The sequence below is a fragment of the Osmerus eperlanus genome, chromosome 20 (genome assembly GCF_963692335.1).
Source record: "Osmerus eperlanus chromosome 20, fOsmEpe2.1, whole genome shotgun sequence".
Taxonomy (NCBI): Eukaryota; Metazoa; Chordata; class Actinopteri; order Osmeriformes; family Osmeridae; genus Osmerus; species Osmerus eperlanus.
In genome coordinates, this window is record NC_085037.1 from 8,731,745 (window position 1) to 8,746,619 (window position 14,875).

At 47.6% G+C, this 14,875-nt stretch overlaps 2 protein-coding genes across 2 annotated transcripts in view; one reads left to right on the forward strand and one right to left on the reverse strand.

The window, feature by feature from the left end:
* trak1b (trafficking protein, kinesin binding 1b) overlaps nt 1-7,666 on the forward strand; it is an 8,303-nt gene extending 637 nt beyond the window's left edge. The window contains exons 2-15 of the mRNA XM_062446075.1: nt 951-1,040; nt 1,177-1,276; nt 1,435-1,513; nt 1,912-2,042; nt 2,214-2,288; nt 2,538-2,675; nt 2,796-2,872; nt 2,970-3,212; nt 3,534-3,796; nt 5,429-5,547; nt 5,634-5,820; nt 5,915-6,020; nt 6,117-6,242; nt 6,418-7,666. Of these exons, the coding sequence (XP_062302059.1) occupies nt 951-1,040; nt 1,177-1,276; nt 1,435-1,513; nt 1,912-2,042; nt 2,214-2,288; nt 2,538-2,675; nt 2,796-2,872; nt 2,970-3,212; nt 3,534-3,796; nt 5,429-5,547; nt 5,634-5,820; nt 5,915-6,020; nt 6,117-6,242; nt 6,418-7,075 (2,392 nt within the window). The 3' untranslated portion in view covers nt 7,076-7,666. The remainder of the gene's footprint in view (nt 1-950; nt 1,041-1,176; nt 1,277-1,434; nt 1,514-1,911; nt 2,043-2,213; nt 2,289-2,537; nt 2,676-2,795; nt 2,873-2,969; nt 3,213-3,533; nt 3,797-5,428; nt 5,548-5,633; nt 5,821-5,914; nt 6,021-6,116; nt 6,243-6,417) is intronic.
* A 3,558-nt stretch (nt 7,667-11,224) lies between these two features.
* On the reverse strand, nt 11,225-13,510 carry cckb (cholecystokinin b). Its single transcript, XM_062487115.1, has 3 exons — nt 13,390-13,510; nt 13,067-13,216; nt 11,225-11,645 (listed from the first exon to the last, which is right to left on the reverse strand). The coding sequence occupies exons 1-3, from the start codon at nt 13,508-13,510 to the stop codon at nt 11,509-11,511; spliced, it is 408 nt and encodes a 135-aa protein (XP_062343099.1). The 3' UTR covers nt 11,225-11,508.
* Between the last annotated feature and the right edge of the window lie 1,365 nt (nt 13,511-14,875).

Sequence of the window (14,875 nt, forward strand, 5' to 3'; positions counted from 1 at the left end):
TCACATGCTGGGTCTCTCACACACGTTCATAAGAACACACACACATGCTGGGTCTCTCACACACGTTCATAAGAACACACACACACATGCTGTGTCTTTCTCTCTCCCACACACACACCCCCCCACACACACACACACACACACACACACACACACACCCCCACACACACACACCACACACACACACACAACACACACACACACACACACACACACACACACACACACACACCCACAACACACCCCCACACACACACACCCCCACACACACACACACCCACACACACACCCACACACACACACCCCCCACACACACACCCACACACACACACACCCCCACACACACACACACCCCACACACACACACCCCCACACACACCCCCCACACACACCCCCACACACACCCCCACACACACACCCCACACACACACCCCCACACACACCCCCCACACTCACACCCACACACACACACCCCCACACACACACCCACACACACACACCCCCACACACACCCCCACACACACCCCCCCCCCACACACACACACCCCCACACACACCCCCACACACACACCCACACACACACACCCCCACACACACCCCCACAACACACACCCACACACACACACCCCCACACACACACACACACACACACACCCACACACACCCCCACACACACACACACCCCCACACACACACACACCACACCCACACACCACACACCCCCACACACACCCCCACACACACACCCACACACACACACCCCCACACACACACCACACACACACACACACACACAACACACACACACACACACACACACACACACCCACACACACACACCCCCACACACACCCCCACACACACCCACACACCACACCCCCACACACACACACACACACACACACACACACACACACACATAACCCTGTGGTCTTCCCCAGGTGTCCCAGCTGCACCAATGAGTTGAACCTGAAGGATGAGCTGCTGCAGTTCTACAACGCAGCAGAGGAGAGTGAGGACGAATCCACAGGCTCCCCAACGTTAGTACACACTCACTCACTCACACACACACACACACACACACACACACACACACACACACAGGCATAAAACACCACAAACAGACCAAGTTGTGTGTACTTTCAGTCATGTCCTTCTGTCTGTGTGTCGGGGCAGGAGGAGTAAGCTGGGAGGAGCCTCTGGCGGGTGTGGATCCAACACCCTGCAGAAGAAACTGAAGGAGCTGGAGGATGAGAACCTGTCTCTACGTTCAGAGGTAAACACGTACTTCAAACTTTACACGAGTAAAGCAAATGGCCACACACACACAAACACTATAACCCATAGATTGGTTATGTTCTCAATAGAGCTCATACGTGTGTGTGTGTGTGTGTGTATGTCTGTGTGTGTGTGTGTGTGTGCGTGTGTGTGCAGGCGTGTCATCTGAAGTCTGAGACTGAGACCTATGAGGAGAAGGAGCAGCAGCTGGTCAACGACTGTGTCAACGAACTCAGTGAGTGTGGGAACTCTGCCTCAACCCCCTCTCTATTCCCCTCTCTCTCTTTCTCCTCTCTCTCTTTCTCTCTCTCTGTTCCCCTCACTTTCTCCCTGTCTCTCATCCTTTCTCGCTCTCGCTCTCAATCCTCCCCCCCTCTCTATTTGTCCCCCTCTCTCTTTTTGTCTTTCTTTCTGTATCTTTCTGTCTCTCTTATAATTTGTTATGACTTCTTACTCCTGTCTTTATACCCCTCTCTCTCTCTCTCTCTCTCATCTCTCTCTCTCTCTCTCTCTCTCTCTCTCTCTCTCTCTCTCTCTCTCTTCTCTCTCTCTCTCTCTCTCTCTCTCTCTCTCTCTCTCCTCTCTCTCTCTCTCTCTCTCTCTTTCTAATCCACTCTCTCTCCCTCTCCTCAGGGTTGTCCAGTCTCCAGATCTCTGTCATAGCGGAGGAGCTGGCTCGTAAGACCGAGGACGCGGCCAGACAGCAGGAGGAGGTCACGCACCTGCTCTCCCAGATTGTGGACCTGCAGAAGAAGGCCAAATCTGTGAGCACACACACACACACACACACACAAACTCATACAAACATTCGCATGGCCAGAAGCACGCACTCAACACAGATCACATTTTCCTGTACATTTGTAAAATTGCTCCTCCCAACATATGCTCCCACTGACATACTCCCTTTATTTCTGTGCGTGTGCGTGCGTCTCAAGGTTGCAGTGGAGAATGAGGAGCTTGCTCAGCATCTGGGGGCAGCTAAGGATGCCCAGAGACAGCTCACAGCAGAGGTGGGACCCCACACCTCACCAGCTCACCCACTGGTCTCCACCAGTACTCACGTACCCTCACTGACTGACAGTGTTCTCTGGAAGCTAATCCCACCGGGACTAGCTGGGACTCAGGCCCATCTCTCTCCTTCTCTCTCCCCCTCCACGTTTCTCCCTCCCGTTTTCTTTCCCCTCTTTTTCTTCCTCTGCATCTCTCTTTCTGTCTCCACCCCTCTTGCCCCCCCCCCCCTCCTCCCTCCCTCCCTACAGCTTCAGGAGCTGGAGGAGAAGTACTCAGAGTGCATCGAGATGCTTCATGAGGCTCAGGAGGAGCTGAAGAACCTGAGGAACAGGAACTACCCTGCAGGGACCCCCCGTCGCTTCCACCCCTTGGGCCTCTACCCTATGGTGTGTGTGCGCTGACACGTGTTATTGTGTGTGTGTGTGTACACAGTATATTCCTGTATTATTGAGAGTTAACATGTATTACAGTGTGTTATAATGTGTGTGTGTGTGTGATTGCTGCAGGACTCTCTAGCTGCTGAGATTGAGGGGACCATGAGGAAGGAACTGAGTATGGAGGATCCGGACTGCGAGGAGCAGAAGTACTCACTCTTCAGTTCCCCCTAAACACACTCACACCTGGACCTACCCTGAAACAGTCCTGTAACCCCCCAAGTGTGTGTGTGTGTGTGTGTTCAGGGTCCACCGAAAGCGTGTGTTTGAGACGGTGAAGAACATCAACCAGACAGTCAGACAGCGTTCACCAATCCCGTCCAACGCCAACATCCCAGGGTCCAATCAGTCGCTGTCGTCTCGCACCTCCCCCCATTCCAGCGGCGCGGCCACGCCCAGCCTTTATGGCGGTGACATCAGCGGCAACGGCGTTGCACTCGACAACCGCACCCAGAGCATGCTGATGGAAACGTCATCCACCCAGAACAGGTTAGAATATTGCCCTGCACCTTTAATTCCACCATATTTGATTACCTCATAGAGACTGTATCATATCTATAAGAGTATACCAACCAAACCAGGCCAACCGTTCTCCTGGAGATCTACCCTCCTGAAGGTTTTCATTCCAACCCCATTCGTAAGAACAAGAAACATGATTTAGCTTGTTAACTAGATCATTATTAAAACCAGATCATTCTTAGAATCAGGCGTGCTGTATTAGGGTTGAAGTGAAAACCTACAGGGTGGCAGCTCTCCAGGAACCGGGTTGGTCAGCTGTGAACTAAGCATACATCCTGGTCTGGCAAACAGTGTGGACGGCCGTGACAAGAAGGCCAGCGTGGAGGACCTCAGGCTGGCCCTGCGCAGGCTGTCGCTGCGTCGCCAGAACAACCTGAGCGAGAGGCGCTTCTTCGAGGAGGACCGGGTGCGGAGGAGAGGGGGAGGCGTGCCGGAGGGGGGGCATGGGGGGGCCATGACCCCCTCAGACAGCATCATGTCCCTGGGTGGTCTCCACCTCTGGGCCTCCCGCCCCTACCTCCCCGACAAGCTGCAGATCGTCAAACCCCTGGAAGGTGAGGGAGGGAGAGATGGAAGGATGGAGAGAGGCAAGGACACACGGAGAGAGGGGAAGAGGGAAGGGGGGATGAAGAGAGGCAAGGAAGGATGGATGGAGGGAAAAATGGAAGGAGGGTTAGAGAGAGGGACCAGACAGAGGGACCAGGCCGGGAGGAGAAGATCAACCTTCCAGGAGAGGAAGTTGTGGGAGAGGGAGGCCATGGAAGAGGCGGAGAGAGAGGAGGAGAGAGAGGAGCTAGGAGGAACAGGGGAGTTAAGTTGGGGTTTGAGGAAAACATGTGGGTTGAGGAGAGAGAGGGAGCGAGGGAGGAGGTGGGCAAATGAAAGAGTCGGAAGGAAGAAGACAGACGGAGAGAGAGAGAGAGGAGAGCGCCCTTTTTCTCTGATGCTCTTTAACTCTTTCTGGTCACTCATGCATCATGGCAAGTCCGGAGGGTTTGGCTTCCAGCACTCCCACTACAGAGACACCCAGCCTAGGGGCTGGCTACAGATACCCTGAACACACATACACACCCACACATATGCCCACACACGCACACAAAGACACACACCAACTCCATCTGCTGGTGAGATTATGAACTGTTCGTTATTAGGGTTTAGAGGGAACTTTATGTCATTTTTAGTTAGTTAGTTTATGTCGAATTAATAAGGTGATTTTGTAATCGTAATTTGATATATTTGTCCTTAATGGGTTAGATATGTATCCACACCAATCTTTTTTACATATAAAACATTATGTTCATGTAGCAGATGCTTTTATACAAAGCAACTTCTATAGTTCAGGGAGTCAGATGGCTGAGCGGTTAGGGAATTGGGCTATTAATCAGAAGGTTGCCGGTTCGATTCCCAGCAGTGAAAATGACGTTGTGTCCTTGGGTAAGGCACTTCACCCTACTTGCCTTGGGGGGAATGTCCCTGCACTTACTGTAAGTCGCTCTGGATAAGAGCGTCTGCTAAATGACTAAATGTAAATGCAAGTTCTACAGTATGTTGGTGGTCAGACTAGAACAGTCTGTATCTACTACACACATCACAAGGTCCCAGCTAACAGGCGCTGTGACCAATATAATGCTACAGTGTACTACAAAGCTACAATAATACTACAGTGCAGCTACAGTGCAGCATAACATTTCAGTTAGTCAGTGGCTATAACAGATACATGTGTGAATTGTATGTCTATCTGATTTATTTGTTTTAATCTATACATTTTTCTTTTCTATTTGTAACTTTTTCTGTTATTTCTCTTTCACTCTTCTCTCAATTAAATGTTAATTTTTTCATTAATGAAAGCCATCTCTTCTGTCATTCATTTCTATCTTTCATCATTTTGCATCCAATCTGTCTTTAGCTCTGTGTACTTTCTCCACAACTCATCATCAGTAAGTCTGCTGCCATCTGTGTCCCGTCTGTCTCTCTGAATCTGGCTGGTCCCAGTTAACTGTCGAGGACTCGAAAACATGTCTATTTTTATTATAGAATCTGTATACCCATACATTTTAGGGTCTCATATCTCTTTGTGTGTGTGTGTGTGTATTTGTATGTCTGTGTGTGTGTGTATGCATGAGTACGGGTGGCTTTGCATGCATGTGTGGAAATGTGTGTCCCTGTGCGTGTTTGTGTGTGTCCAGGCTCTGCCACCCTCCACCACTGGCAGCAGTTGGCCCAGCCTCACCTGGGCGTGATCCTGGACGCCCGGCCAGGGGTGCTGCCTAAGGGCTACAGGCCTCTGGAGCTGGAACAGGTGTGTGTGTGTGTTTGTTTTACCGTACATGTACTGTACCTGTGTCTATGAGTATGTAAGTTAGCATTGACTCTGTGTGCGTGTGTCCGCAGGTGTACCCATGGGGGGGCTTTGAGGATGATGAACCAGGAGAGCAGTACTTCCAGAGTCTGCCCACGTCCTCTGCCACCTCCTCCCCCGCTCTGCCCTCCATCACCCCCAACCCTGCCCCACCTGCCAGCCAAGGACCCTCCTCCCCATCCTCACCCTCACCCCACCTCAGCAACACAGACCCCCTTGGTAAGTCAACGTACACACATTCATACCCAAGGAACTTGCTTGAGAATAGGTTGTATACTGTATAATATCCTAAATATCGTGTGTGTGGTTTCAGTGGTGTACTATCCTGGGAAGTGCATGGCCCACACTAGCTCTACCTACACCTTCACCACCTGCAGGATCCTTCATCCTACTGATGAGCTGACACGCGTCACTCCCAGGTAAGGAACACACACACACACATGTGGAACACACACACACGTGTTACCACGTAGTGAGGCTGCTGTCTCAGTCACCCCCTCTCTCTTCGTCCCCAGTCTGAACTCTGGCCTGACCACATCATCCTGTGTGATGACCAGTGCTCTGCTGACCACCCCTGCTGTCACGCCCTGCACCCCTCGCCGGCTCAGTCTCAGACCCTCTGAATCGTCCACTAACCTCAGGTACACACACACGTCACACACATACAGCCACTGCGAACACATAGAAACCATGCGAACCCCCTCTCTGTTTCGCATTAACATACAGACACAGACACACACATACACACACACACACACGGATATATGAACTCATAATCTAGCACAAAGTCATTCAGTGGAATGCTTTCTTCTCCAGGGATGCTACACGCACAACCAGCACCTCTCTGGGGTTAGTGCGCCTCCTACAGGAGAGGGGCATCTCTGCAGCCATGTACCATCAGACACAACCATGGGACCATGGCCAAGGCAGCCTGTTCAGCACCTCCGTCGCCCCCAACTTCCCCCGCGGCCCCCTGCCCAACCCCGTGCGCCCCTCGACCCCACCAAACTCTCCCACCAGCCAGAGGGGCTCCGCTCTGCCTCCCGGCAGCACGGCGGAGACCACCCTGGGCTTTGACTTCAAGAGCCCCTCCTATGACAACTTCCTGGCGTCCAAGCCGGCCCGTTCCATCCTGAAAGAGGTGACGGGGGGGAGGCGAAGCCGGCAGAGGGGGAGGGACTGCGAGAGTCAGACGGACGTGAGCGTGACCGTCCACAACCTCAACCTGGTTGACAAGGTGAAGCGGCTGGGGGTGGGTGGGAGTCCGGGGGCCAGGGCTGGGATCCCGAGTCCCATCATGGGGCCCCTGGGGGGGCTGAGGAGACCTGGCTCCCCCTTCGGGGAGGGGATGAGGAGGAACAGGAGCTACCCGGCCATGGTGGGGGCCAGTATGGCCATGAAGGGCCCCGGGCCCCAGGAGGACTCTGAGCTGCTGTTAGCCTCTAGGATGCCAAAGCAGAGCAGCCTTAAGTAGGGCAAGGGCCAAGAGACAACAGTTAGTAACTGCTGTTTATGATCTGGTACTGGTTACTGGCTTCTCTTCCATTACTGATAAAGTACACCTAGGTGTAATGGCCCAACGGTTACACCCATATTGCTGCTACCAACTGTTACTCCCTTTACTTACCCTACTGTAACTTTCTGGAGACCCAGACTCTACTGGCTACATGTAGTATCCACCCCATCTCACTAGGTGACTTGCGTAGAATTTCTAGGAACACATGCCTTTCTGTCTAAGTAATAATGAGCTGTGAGATGTTTTGGGGTACATGCATTACCAATGTTTAGGGTAAACACACTTTTTTTTTTTTTTACCAAAAAACTGTGTGTGAAGTATATAGATAATCAATGATCCTGTATTGCTCTAGACTTGTTCTCTCTCTTTCTCTCCCACTACATCTTTCTCTCATTCCTCTTCCCTCTCTCTTTTTTCCCCACTCCTTTTTTCTCTCGCCCTCTATCTTTTTCTCCCTCTCTCTTGTTTTCACTCACTCTCCGTCTCACTTTCTCTCCCTCTCTCAATCTGTCCCCTTTAAATGGAACGTCACTTTAAAAACACATTTTTATGAAGCGACAACGACACAGGCTCTAGACCTTAGAGGGCGCAGAAGGTCTTAAAGATCATTACTGAATACCAGTATGTTGATGGGAGGGATAGAGGGGATGATGTAGAGAGGGAAGAATATGAACGAAGGGATGGAGGGAGTTAAACTTTTGAAGGGAGGTGATAGTGGGCAGAGTGGCACACAAGCTTTTTCTGAAGCCACTCTGAGATTGATTAACTGATGCAATAGTGCCTCAACAATGTGTATATTCATTGTGCTCATGTTTATGTTCATATGTTAAACTACAGTATAAATGCAGAGTTGAATATTGTGTCAACACCTTTTGCATTCATGATATTTATGATGTGATTATTTATTAAAAACCTAAGTTATATTTGCTAAATCAATTTTTCATGCACTGATTGCTCTTCATGTATGTACATGTTTCATGTAACCTCATGCTGTACAGAATGTTTAAATTCAATTCGAACTCAATATGTCTCACAAATAGATTGTGTAGTGAATATTCAGCAATTCACCAACAGCAGGAAGTATTGCACTGAGCAATTAGCCACATTTCCCAATAAAAATCCTGAAACCTAATTTCTGTCATAGCAAGCTAAATTGCTCTCTCTCTCCTTCTCCTAAAAGACCAAGCAATGTATCTGCTTTTCAACCTTGTGTCTCTTTTCTCTATCGATGAACTACTCCTATACTTCTTCAAGTTACCTGGCATTTTAGCATGTACTGGTATTTGAGCCATATTTGAATTTACAGGATAGTTTAGCAAAACATGTGACTCACAGAACTATCTGACTGAAGCATCCTGCACACCTGCACAAACGACTTGAACTCAAGTCTGGAAATTCGAAGTTTCAAGTTTATTGTCATTTGTAAAAAGTACAATAGTGTAATAATGAGTGATGAGTGAATAACAAATTCATTTTGCAGCATGCAGTAAAGAGGACATTTGAACCTGCAACCTCTTGATAGGCAGTTAAGGGCTCTAACCACTGAGCCATACCCTCCCTAGGAGTACAAGCACAGGTACACTGGATTTCTTGGGGCTGATCCCCTTGAAGGTTTCCCAGGTCAAATGCAGGATTAGGTCAAACCTAATCCTGCACGGTGCTTCTAATTCTCATTTCATTTCTACATCTCTGGAGACGGAGTGATCAAGCGGCTCAGGTTTGATGAGGCTGGGCCTCATAACAGAAAGTCACAAGATCAATTTGTCTTCCTACAACCATAGTCCACCCCATGTGAATATATACCTCATTTATATTATGTAACATTGTTTGCGGCACAGTAGTCCTTCAGCACCAGGGAGATGCAGCAGACATCCAGCAGAGGGCGTCATTGAACCACTAGTTTTCCAACTGATAAGAAATGTTTGATGTCTTTATTATTTCTCTTTCTCTGTCTCTCTCACTCTCTATATCGCTCTCTGGTTTGATCATGTCCATTGCTTCCTCCACAGAGGTATTGAGAGTGATGAGGAGGAGGTAATTGGTGTAGGCTTGGGCCTAATTATGTTTCATGAGAACCATCAGGCCCCTGGCCTCAATAAATGCTACTGTTGAGCAATTAGATAGGAATAAATGCTAACTACATTTCAAATGCCAAGGTTGTCACTCACATGTGGAAGAATTGTTCAATTTTGAATAGCATTTCTGTCTCGTTTAATTTCATTCTAAATCCACTTACTGCAATCATCATCTGTAGTTATGGGCCTTTGTCCAGCTGTGCACAATGCGTGTGTGTGTGTGAGTGTTTGTGTGAGTGTGTGTGTTCATGTGAGTGTTTGTGTGTCGCAGTCTTAATTTCTACCTTGAGCACTGATGTTGGTCAGTGATTCCTTTTTCAGACCCACCCAGAGTTCCCAACCCTGAACAGAAGCTCAAGAGAAGATGCTGAGCAGCCACACAATGAGACAGAGACTCACAGAAGTGGTTTTCTTCTGCGACAGCCTTTAGACTTCCTTCTTTAAAACATGATTATCTTCTGATGTCTGCCTAATCTCTGAACTTGAGTAACCTCTTTGTCCTTCTAGATTTCGCTGTAGATACACAATCAACCAGACAAACCTGGTTCAAGTATTATTTCCTCTGGCAGATAGGTCAGGCACCCTCCCATTCAAACAGATTTCCACCCGGCCTGAATTATGCCGGACCAATCACAACCGCTTCTCTAACATGAGGCGGGTTCGATTTGATCACTGTACAGAGGAGCGCCATTGAGGTATTTTCATAAACAACCAAGATGACGTTTCATTGCTCTGATTGGTTGTATTTCTCCAATTCTATCTAGTTGCTTCCAGAGGCATTTTGGTCTGTGCCCGTTGAGAACGCCCCTTGAGAATTAAAGATGGATCTTAAAGGTTCGAGACGAATATCCTCTGGGAATTGATCCGGCGATGCCACACTATTTTTTAAGAAGATGGAGTGGTCTTGTGAGAGGTCAAAAGGTTATAGGTCTCTGGAGAGGATAGGTTCTTTGAGGACGATTTATAGGTGATGCTCACACTTCATACACAAGAACCCAAGTAAACGATACACACACAGGTGCACACACCAAGATGCCCGCGCAGACCTGTACACACACACAGGTGCACACACCAAGATGCCCGCGCAGACCTGTACACACACACAGGTGCACACACCAAGATGCACGCGCAGACCTGTACACACACACAGGTGCACACACCAAGATGCACGCGCAGACCTGTACACACACACAGGTGCACACACCAAGATGCACGCGCAGACCTGCACACACACATGGGAAAAGCACACACTAACACACAGCACATATACTTAAAGCATGGCCCCCGAAGACTCCATCACTCTGAATAATTCACAAGCTCATAGATCGATCTCTCTCTCAATCTCTTCATCTCTCTATCCATCTCGCTCTTCATCTCTTTACCCCAAATAGATTGCTCGATTTTTTGCTCTTCTAAACTGACACTTCCATGTAAGAAATTCAACATTTTACCGTTTTATGTATTCTATCTGTCCTATGAGTAAAATGTCAAAATGTCAAACTGTGCTCCATCTTGTCAGTGCTTCAGTCTCAGTCTTCCTCATTTGTATATCCAAATATATTGCGTTTGGCACCAATCCTAGGTTAAGAAATTTACTTATTCCTATCTGACAATTTGGACCTCCTTCTACAGATGTTCCTTCATCATTCAGTTGCGTCTTAGACTCACTTCCTCATGTTGACATTGCTGACATGCTGTCTATTGGTGGGTAGATGAGCCAGGAAGGAATGAGACAACGTGATTGGTTGATTGGATAATGATAATTTATTGACTGATAACAATGTCATTGATAATTTCTTGATAGGATGAGAAGTTACAGATGGGTAGGAAATTAATGTTTGCCCCATCTCAGGACGTGGCAGTTGAATTGAAGTGCTCAGACAACCATGATTGTGACATGGTTTTATATCAGTGTAGAAACTACCAAACACTCCGACCTGTGTTTTAAAACAAATCCGCCATTTTAACAGAGTTTATGCTACGTATATCTGGACAGTACACATTGCCTTTCCAAACTGTTTTGAGCCAAGAAACTTACTTGTGGTGATAATATTATTACTTAAAAATAAAGTAATAATATATGCTCAATTACCAAAACATCTAAATTGTTTAACCCGCAAACCATGAAGGGAAGATAAAGAGGGAATTAAACTATAGATTTTCTGCAAAATTTGTCATATGTATATATTGCATCATATAGTTTTACAAACAAATGTACATCAAAGACATAATAAATATGGTTGGACTTCTTATTGGACGGTGAGGAACGGCTTGCTTGCGTTGTTTCCTCATGTCCTCATACACAAGCTCTATTTTTTAGGAGGAGTATTCGTACTCCTCTGCACTGCGGCGTCCAAAATCCATCCACCCCAAGTAGTCCCGGTCCTTTATCCGGTGGCTGGAGCTGAGGCCACTGGGTTTGCTATTCACCGTGGAGTTCCTACGCACAGAACCTTGGAGGTAGAGAGACAGAGAGATAGAGTTATAGAAAGACAGAGAGAGACAAAGAGAGACAGGGAAAGAAAGAGACAGACAACCAGAGAGGCAGATAGGGGGACAGACAGAGAGAGAAAGCGAGACAGAGTGTTTGGATGTTAGGCAGCGTTTTAGTCACAGCTAGCTAAGTCAAAGCATTATGAAAACAAAGTAAAGTGAAGAAGTGCATGAGACAGGCACTATACATGTAGTCTGCTAAAAATGTAGCTGTGACCAGACCTTCCAGACCTTTCCTGCATCTCCCAGTTGCCTAATGTGCCACTCCTGTTACTGCAGGGTGGATGGCTTTTTCTGCCTGATTAGACCTCAGTGCTCCCACTCAATCACTGTGATTATGTGCTATAACACCAGTTTGCTTCTATCTGCTGGTGTGAAGCTCTGTTGGTGGCAGCCAGGCAGCCAGGCAGACAGACAGACAGACACACAGACAGACAGACAGACACACACACACACACACACACACACACACACACACACACACACACAGGCACACAGGCACACACAAGCATTGCACATGCACACATCTACACACACATGAAGGTGTGCACACACATTCCCACATGGGCACACAGCTACACACAGGCACACATGTACACACACACGCACACACAATTAGAGGAATATTCCAGCCTTGGAAGTGACAACGTGCAATTAACTTTTTGTCGAGTTACTGTAACATGACAGAAATGAGTTGGAAGGAGGATTGGGTAAGGATGGGATGCTATTTCATGATTTAGTTTCTATGCTAATGGAAGACACCTCCCGCTCCCGGGCTTTTGTCTCTGTAATCTTGTTTATGTAAGTCTTGTATGTGAAGTGCTCTTGCCTGTCTTGTATACATGACCAAGATTGATCAAATACGTGAATGTCAATGGCGTAACCATAGAGAAGCTTTTCACCTCTCCCACGATCTCCCACGCAACACAGACACACACACTGTTTCTATCCCCTGGTGTGGAGAAAAGACTGTCTGTAACATGTTTGTCAGTGACACCTCCCACACTGGGACAGGCTTCTGAACAGCACACACACACACACACACACACACACACACACACACACACACACACACACACACACACACAGTCCCTGTGAGCCAGTTCACTTCTCAAGTCACACAATGGGTCTCCCCAGATCTGCCCCCTGTTTCAAGGTAGACAAGGTGCATCAAGTGTGTATGCGTGCAGACAGAGTGAGACGGTAATGTGCTCTGTCCAACCACTGGAGCTTTCTAAAACCACTGGTCCTTTTTATCAACTCCACACCCAATTATCCCGGAAACCAGAGAGGGAAGCACTGAAATGTTATTGTCATATTCTGGATGTTCTTATTATGCACAATTGACACACCCCACACACACACAAACACACACACACACCTTTCCTAGATGAGATGAGTCTTGCCAGTAATTCGCTGAGGTTAGCTCTTGTGTCTTCACCCTCGTCTGAGAGTGGGAAGGGCTGAGGAGCGGAGCGTGTGTGTCGGAGGTGGGACTCGGACAGGATGGGGGTTTCGGCCTCAAGTCGAGCTAATAAACGTTAAACAGTCCATAACAATACACAATGAACGGAATACATCGGTGAAAGAGGCACTATATGTTTTTGTAGCAAATCAATGAACGATAAATAAATGACACCAGGTAAATTTCCCTAGAAGCACTGTAGACAAGCAGGTGTAATCTTAAGGGATCATATGCAGTACCTTCTGGGGAAGGGAGGAGGGCAGGGCGTCTCTCGTCCTGGAGATGGGAAGAATGGGGGCGGCCCAAACAGCTGGTGCAGAGGACCACCAACAAAACACACACACACAGCGCAGCGGTCATCTTGGAGGGGGAGAAAGGAAAGAGGAGGATTAGGTTGATGAAGGCGAGGGGAGGAGAGTGGAGAGTGGAGAGAGAAGGAAGATGGGGGGGGGGAGAGAGAAATAAGGAGAAGGGTGACTTTAAATTGCAATCCATTCAGAATCTAAACCTGCGCAAGCACCTGTTTAGAGGTCTTTGTGAACGATCAGTTCCTTTAAAAGAGTAGTGGCCGTGCAGCTTTTAGGCAGGCTAGCAGATCTAATGAGCTGATGGACCCATCACTAGTCAAGAGCTTAATATTTCACTCAAATATCATTAGATACTTTTTCAAAGGATTCATGTCTTTCTTCTCTTTTTAATTGAGTGAATACATTCTACACATCTCTCAACAGAAACATATTTAGGTAAAGTAAAAAAAAACACAAAGGGGAAACCCTTTCTCATCTAAATCCTAATGAGATTCTATATCATGTTCAGCTGATTGATCCCAAGCTGAAACCCAGCCAACAGCAAACTACAAATTCAAGTCTCCTCATCTACAAGCAACCCCCTCCACAGGCATTACATCCCATAGTACAAAAAAGAGAGATAAAGTGAAGTACTTACCTCGACAAAAAGTGTGGGATTCCGTGTTACAGGGGTGTAAGAGAGAGAATGGGAGAGAGATGTAGCCAAGCGGAGTTCTCTGCTCAGAGAGACAGACGACCCTTATATACTCTGCTCAGCCTTCTTGTGTATGTGTGTGTATGTGTGTGTGTGTGAGTGAGTGAGTGAGTGAGAGTGTGTGTGAGTGTGTGAGTGTCAATCCAGCTTCTGTACTCGCTGTCCTTGCCCTTGTGTGTGTCTGTGTGTGTGTGTGTGTGTGTGGTATTCCATAAATTTGATGATGTCACTTGTTTGTGCATGGACCCTGGTAGACATACCTGTGAGGAAGACAAGATGAGAACGTTTATTTTCATGCAGACACTAGGTATCTCTCTCTCCCAATGTAATTACCTTTCATTAAACGTGCTTCAATGCCATGACTGTTTACGTTAAACGTAAATGTTGCCAAAATGCTTAACAGCAGCTTAGAGGCAGAAGCTTCAATGACAACAAGGAAAATTAATATGATTATTAATCAAACAGCAATCTAATCTCGCTCTCTCTTGACATGATCCTGATCCATCTGCTCAGTTGTATTGAGCAGCTATGGCAGGTTCATTTCTTTGTAAATGATATCAACAATCTGATCTGTCACAGGGATTAGCTGACAGTCAACAATCCTAGTCCCAGTCCTAGTCCCAGTCCTAGTTCCAGTGTCACCTGTCCTACAAAGTTCACACTGGGCATGGGAAAAGGCTGGTAATACTGCAAAATAAAAAATGAATAAATAAACAAATTAGA